The sequence below is a fragment of the Marmota monax genome, unplaced genomic scaffold (assembly GCF_021218885.2).
Source record: "Marmota monax isolate L192 unplaced genomic scaffold, Marmota_monax_Labrador192_F-V1.1 WCK01_AAM20220418_F8-fsc00079, whole genome shotgun sequence".
NCBI classification, from domain to species: domain Eukaryota; kingdom Metazoa; phylum Chordata; class Mammalia; order Rodentia; family Sciuridae; genus Marmota; species Marmota monax.
In genome coordinates this window covers 191,235-198,500 of record NW_026694099.1, presented here as the reverse complement: position 1 = coordinate 198,500, position 7,266 = coordinate 191,235, and the positions used below count along the sequence as shown (strand labels likewise).

Here is a 7,266-nt window from a genome sequence, read left to right as displayed (position 1 = left end):
AGATCTCTGAGCTTGTTGATCCCACATATCTATTTCTTTGTATCCTTTGATCAAATACTAGCAACAGATTAGTGACAGAATTATCAATTTCATATTTTACATAAATTTGATATTTGGCATATAATGTTTTGTTATCAGAAAAAAGTAACAAATACAATTATCTAAAGAGCCAAAAGCCCACACCTAGCAAGGATTATGAATGTGATACTAAGAAGTTATTTTATGAAGGGATTCTGAACTTCAAATATAGGCTCATCATTAAAGCTTGTATTTGAAGAAGATGCATCACTAATTAATTACTCTTAAGAAACTATTAATCACAGTCTTAGGATTGCTGAACACATGGCAATGCCTTGATTCGGGTTGCCCAAAGAGGGCATAGAATCTCTTTGCCCCTTGCACCAGACTTCATCCTATGCATCTCTATCCATCTGTTTGTATTTCACTATGTGTATGTATGTTGAAACATCATGTTGTATACCTTAAATATATAATTTATAAAATAATTATTAAGCAACAGAATATTATTAAGCCAACAAAATATTCTAACTTATTCTGGATCATTATGAACCTAACCTTATTATTACATGCTTTTAATATTAAAGTGCTAGTTTCCACTTGCAAACAAACAATATGACAAATGTTATACTTGAAAGTCTGTGTTAAGGGAAGTAGGTGGGGCTCAGCTCAGTTGCAGGTTTGAGTATAGGCTGCAGGTGTCTGGGAAGCATCGCGCATCAGCTGCACAGAAGTAGACAGCTGAGTCTCCAGGCTGGGTGGCTGCGAAGTTCAGGGAGAAGTGTTTGGCTCTCTTATCCAACACAGCAATGAATCTTTGGACTTGATTTATCTCCTTATTTGAACGAATGTCTATAGTGATCCTGGGACCTTTTCCAGCTTCTTGCTTATACCAAGGGAAGTAAGATGAACGACTGTCTGAGTAAGTACAGTTGATAACAGCACTGTCTCCCTCCTGGACACTCAGGGTAGAAGGGTGCTGCTCCACCTTCTCTCCTCGGCTCACACTTATGTGGAAAGAAAATTAAAAAAAAAAAAAGATGATGTGAGCATGTCATGACTGTTCAGAAGTTTTTCATCAATAACTAGGAAAAACCTGCATAAAGCCAGTCTTCTTCCCAGATGTGTAAATAACATCTACTATTATACCCTGTTGCCCCAAATTCTCAACTCACAATTCAGATGTAGCCATAAGACCATGAATAAAGCAGAAGTAGAGATCTTCATTGTTCTTTCCAATTAAGATTAATCCAGACTTGCAATCTACCCAGGAGAGCTACTTCTGTTACCTGTTGTTCCGCTTTTTTCTCTAACAATTATAGTGGCTTCTCTCATTGTCTACTCAGCCAATTAAAAAAAAAAGTTTATTTATTCAGAATCCACTGCAATGAACCCACCACCTATTCTGCACCAACTGAGGTAGACTGTCCCCTAGTGGTCACATCCTCACATCCTTAACTACTTAACTCTGGTGAGTCCCCTTTTGGGACTCAGACATTTAGAAGTAGAAGCAGGTCTTAAATCAGAGATTAGATATAGAGATCATGTCATTATTAATAAACTGTAAATAGGTAGAAGATGTTGGTATTTATTCAACAATGGGCTGAGTTTACATGTTTGAAGTTAAGGAAACATCATAATTCATGCTCTTAGACAAAGAAAAAATACTATGACTTTCCTTTTCAGCCAAATCTACTTTTAAGAATTGTCCATTGAAAAGAAAAATTATTCTGAAAAGGAACATGTAAGCCAAAGATCAGGATATATGAAGTGCATCATCTCAGACTCTGCTCCTTCAAGCCTGGCCTTGTCCATGACCTTGTCATTACCAGAGAACAAGCAGTACCAATAATCCAACCATGGCATCTTCCTTCAACAAAGATGGTATTGGAAAAAAAAGTAAAGATCATTTCTTAATGGTAAGGGAGCAGGGCGATAAGTTCTTGAGTTATTAATACTTCAAATTTGGGAACAGTTTGACCTATAGATTGGGTTGATTTGCAATGATGAATATGATACTTTAAGAGACCTTCTCCTATTTCTGTGTGGCTTGTATTCTTCAAAGTCCTAAAAAACAAGAGGTTCTCAAGAACTATCAAGCTACAAATTCAAAAGCTGCAACCACATCTAAGTTTTTCTTGATGCAATTTCCTGCTATCAAAATGGATATGTCCTTAAATACAATGACTGACATATTTTCCCTGGAGTTTCCTCTAGCCCATGAACCAATCCTCCTGGCATGAACTTCTGCTGCCTTGACCACTATTTTTCCCCCCAAATTAAACGATGATGTTTTTCCCCCAAAAACATCAAAAAAGTTATTCAGTCCTATTAGTTTCCAGAGATGTTTTATATATATATAAAATATGTATATAATATATGCATATATAAAATATAATATATATATATATATATATATATATATATATATTTTCCCTAGACAAAATCTAGGGAAACCCAAATATTGCCTCTATGCTGGAATAATACAAATAGAAAATAGAAATCTGGCCCTAAGGAACTGACCATGAGAAATGTTTTCTGGGAAACCAAGAAACAATTTCCATGAAGTGAAAGTCCTTTCTTGTGACTTGTACTCTATAGTACTTTGGAGTTATAGAGAATATTTTTTACCCTTCTATTACTTATCACACCCTTGAAAACTGAAAGACAGCTTTGATTACAAACATCAACTCAAAATATAAATGTATGTATACACATATAAAATATATATTTTCACATATTTAACATATTTATATTTAAGATTGTTCTATTCTCTCACCCATTCCTGTGATAGAATTCTCTAGTCCCTCATTAAGCATCTTTTCTTGAAGACAGATACTTTGGGTCAATATTTGCCCTTTTGAGTTATGGTATCACCCAGAAAAGGATTTTTCTAGCATCTTTATGAACCGTCAGTTTCAGGAGGACGATGTTCATCTCAGTATCTCAATTTCAGTGACTATTTTTGCTGACAATGATTGATGCTTATTATTTATCTATCCTTCTTTCAGGTGATGTCCACCTGGGATATTTAATACATTGCCACTTTTAGTAAAGTCTTTAGAGATCATCTGGGTATGGCCCATTACTCATCCTCCCACAGCAGCCAACAAATAATGGACTGACTTGCTGGTAGAATAACAGAGATCAGCCTGAGTCTCCTCCTTTCCTGTCCGAAGTGTCAAACCTTTTCACAAAACGAAACTCTCTACTCTGGCAGTTATACTACCGAAACCAAGGCTTTCCCAGACTTACACTGCAGAGCTCATAGTGATTGGGCTCCATGAGGAAGATTTTCTTTGCTCAGCAATATGGTTCTGCAGGAGTGAGGCAGGAGATGGAATGTCAAGGAGAAGTGGGACAACACAGTTTCTTTCCATTACCACTCATTTGTTTGCTAATTGGTTTATACTGACATCTTGCATATCATTTCTGCCTTTAAAATGAAGTTGGATTAATGGATTTCTAATCATCATTATGACTCTGAATTTCTTTTATGCAATATAACAGAAAATGTCCTTAACTATGGATGTGTGAGTCATGAGATGGTTTGAGAGCAGTGAGAAATTGTCCTGCATCATGAAATTTCAAGACCATTTTCATGTTTTTATGCAACCTATTATGTCTAAGGTTACCCTAACCAATCCTTGGGCCTATTCAGAAGTAAAGACAATATCCTTAGGATAAATTCCTATCTATAGCATCCATGATAGATGATGCATCCAGGAAGGACTAAATCCATAGTATCATAGAATAAAAAAAAAGACTTTTCTAAGTATAAAGTTCATCACAAGCAGCAATATGGGGATGGACTACACAAATGAGCCGTGGGTAAACAGGATGTTCCTTTCTGAAAATCTGTATAATATAGCTTTCCTGAAGAGAACACAAACACACACACACACACACACACACACACACACACCCCTCAGCAACTTGTAAAACCTGGATAAGGTGAAAGATTTACTAATATGTAAAACAACAGCAACAAAAAAATTAATAAACACTTTCTTAAACATTCTGTTTGTTTTCTGACTTCAAACACCCTCCTTTCCAGCATAGTTTAGGAATTAAAGATTCCAAACTGGCTGGCTATAAAATTTGTGGGATGAAGTACAAAATGAAAATTTGGGATCCCTTGCTCAGGAAGCAAAAAAAGTGCTATTAAATATTGTAATATATACTTTTCAATGTTGCAAACCAATTTATTACAAAAAAAGGGCTGCCTACATTTATAAAAACCATCCTTTCACTTACAGAACCATAAAATTACCATCAAAATTTCTTTTTAATTTATTTTTGGCTATTAGTCATTCTTGTTTTGGTTCTAACTAGATATACATGATAGCAAAATGCATTTTGATTAATTATACACAGATGGAGCACAACTTTTCATTTCTCTGGTTGAACATGATGTAGAGTTGCACCAAAAGTGCAGTCATACATGTACCTAGGGTAATGATGTCCATCTCATTCCACCATCATTCCTGCCCCCATATCCCTTCCCCTTCCCTACCTCCCTTTTGGCCAGTGAAAGTTCCTTCATTCTCCCCATGGCACACCCCCACTATTATGGATCAGCATCCACTTATCAGAGAAAATATTAGGCCTTTGATTTTTTTTGGATTGGCTTACTTTGCTTAGCATGATATTCTCCAACTCCATCCATTTACCTGCAGATGCCATAATTTTATTCTCTTTTAATGCTGAGTAATATTCCATTGGGTATATGTACCACGGTTTCTTTATCCATTCATCTGCTAAAGGGCATCTAGTTTGCGTCCACAGTTTAGCTATTGTGAATTGAGCTTCTATGAACATTGATGTGACTGTGTCACTATAGTATGCTGCTTTTAAGTCCTTTGGGTATAGACCAGAGGAGTGGGATAGCTGGGTCAAATGGTGGTTTCATTCCAAGTTTTCTAAAAAACATCCATACTGCTTAGTGGTTGTACATTGCAACCAGCAATGTATGAGTGTACCTTTTAGAACTCTTTATACAAAATACTGTATAACTTAGAAAAAAATGGGATTTATAATAATACCTATAATTAACAATAGAAATCTTATAATTGCAAAAAAATAGTGTCATAAAAAGTTTATATAAAAACTAATATAACTTTCTGAATATGATATGTTGATTAATCATTAAGACTTTTCTGGCTTGTTCTTCTTTAATTTAACTTATTAGATTTTCAAGATTTAATATTTTAGCAACCTTCAAGCACTGTAATTGAAAGCACATTAGATAGTCTTGGTAAACAGAAATATTGCAACTGAATTTTTGAAAATTTCTGATTTTGAAAAATAATACAACAGACACTAGAGCTCTAAAGAGTATTTTATAAACTATGACTGTATTCACATAATTAAATGATAAATTAGCATGAAATTTGAATTTGAGTAAGTCTAATGTTGATGTTTCTAGTGGAACAATTTTTCTAAGACAATTTTACTCCTCAAACCAATTATTTTCTTGTGAGTCTGAATTTAATTTGAAATGTAAATTTATATATCAGCATTTAAATGTTTCCTTTGACATTTTCTGTTACTTGTGGAGATCTGATAAACTGACAGAGGTGTTATGATTTGTGTACAGTTCAAAATGTTTGTTTATGCATCCAATTGCTATATCCTCCATTATAAGAAAAAGTAATTTTAAAAATATTTTCTGTGGAAATGCTTGGCTTATCTGAAATTTCACATGAAAATAGTACTCTACTCCATCAGGCAACTGTCCTTATATTTAAGAGCTTGCATATGCTCCTGTACCAAGCCTTTACATCTCTCCTCTGCTCATGCACATGCTCCAACCTCTTATCCACACACACACCCACATACACACAATGTCACAGCTTCTCATTACCTTTCCTGGAAAACTGAACAATCTGCAAATAACTGGAAAACACTGAGTCATCTCTTTGTAGACAATCATTGTTTTTCAAGTCTTTTTCATCACAATAATTTAGATGTCATTTATAAGCTCTGCCAGGGGATCTGTTTTAACAGTACTTTGGGTTTTGACAACCTTATCAATTGCTCTAAGCTTAATTAAGAAATTTTCCCTACAAAGTGTTTCTGGGAGGAAAAGGGCCCCATCCAAATGGGATGGCAATGCCGATATGTCTCCTATTAGCAGAGGTAACAATGCTATGATGTGAATCAGGACACCCAAAGTGTGCAGACACTGCTGTGCAAGCCTCCCTGAGGCAGAGGCTGTGGCTGCAGGTGCAGCTGCAGTTTAGGGACAGGCTGCAGGTCCCCTGGGAGCACTGTGCCTCTGCTGCACAGAGGTAGGTGCCTGAGTCTTCCAGCTGGGAGGTGGAGATATGCAGGGTGCTGTAGCGCTCCTTAGCATCCGCTGTTGCCTTTAACCTTCCCTCCTGCTTTGTCCCCTGAGTCAGGAAAAACAGACTTATGAGGCCACCATCAGGTTTCTGTCGGAACCACTGCACTTTGTTCATGGTGGTGGAAAATTTGCACATCAGAGTAGGGCTGGTTCCCTCCTGGATCCTCAGGGCAGAAGGACTCTGCTCCACCTGCTGCCCTCTCACCCCTGCTTGGAAAGAGAAAAGCAAACTCAGCTGGTGTCACTGGAGAAGAATCCATGACCAGTTCACAAACCTGCAGAATATCCCAGGAAACACCCTGAGGATGGAGGACAGGGAGGGGACTTGGTTCCAGCTCTCCCTGTCCTCCCTCACACCATCAGCCCTACAACACCCCCAGCCCCATCTGGGAGGAACCCGACTCACAGCAAAGCTGCACCCACAGAAGCCCCAGAAGAGCCCCCAGTCCCCTCTGCATGGCTGCTGGCCTGGCTGCTGGGTCTTCTCCCTGCTTTGCAGGTGTCAGGTCTTGGGCCAGAGAAGGTTGCTCTTCCAGGCAACAGGTTCCACCTGACTCCCTGAGCACCAGTCACATCTGAGCTCTGTCCTGTTCCTAACAGGAAGCTCCACCCCCAGTGGCCTAGGGAGACAGCAGTGGTGGCTCCAGAATTGTGTGAGGACAGTGCATGGGGTAGGGGGTGATGTTTCAGGTGAATGAAAATAAAAGGGCTTTTTCATTTTTTTTAACAGTTTATACAAAAGAATTTTTTTTTGAAAAGTGTCTGAGAAAGGAGGATGATGCTTCAGGGAAGAAGCAATGTCTCAACTGGGTGTAGTGGAGCCTCGAAGAGTCACAGGAAGAGTATGCCCATTTCCCAAGTCACATAGTTTGACGAAGGTTTTTGAGCAATCAATTATA

At 37.7% G+C, this 7,266-nt stretch overlaps 1 protein-coding gene across 1 annotated transcript; it reads right to left on the bottom strand.

Annotated features, from left to right (window-relative positions):
• Nucleotides 1-682: 682 nt before the first annotated feature.
• LOC131424985 (M1-specific T cell receptor alpha chain-like) lies at nt 683-7,001 on the bottom strand. Its single transcript, XM_058585781.1, has 3 exons — nt 6,774-7,001; nt 6,292-6,574; nt 683-1,025 (listed from the first exon to the last, which is right to left on the bottom strand). The coding sequence occupies exons 1-3, from the start codon at nt 6,823-6,825 to the stop codon at nt 683-685; spliced, it is 678 nt and encodes a 225-aa protein (XP_058441764.1). The 5' UTR covers nt 6,826-7,001.
• Nucleotides 7,002-7,266: the final 265 nt, after the last annotated feature.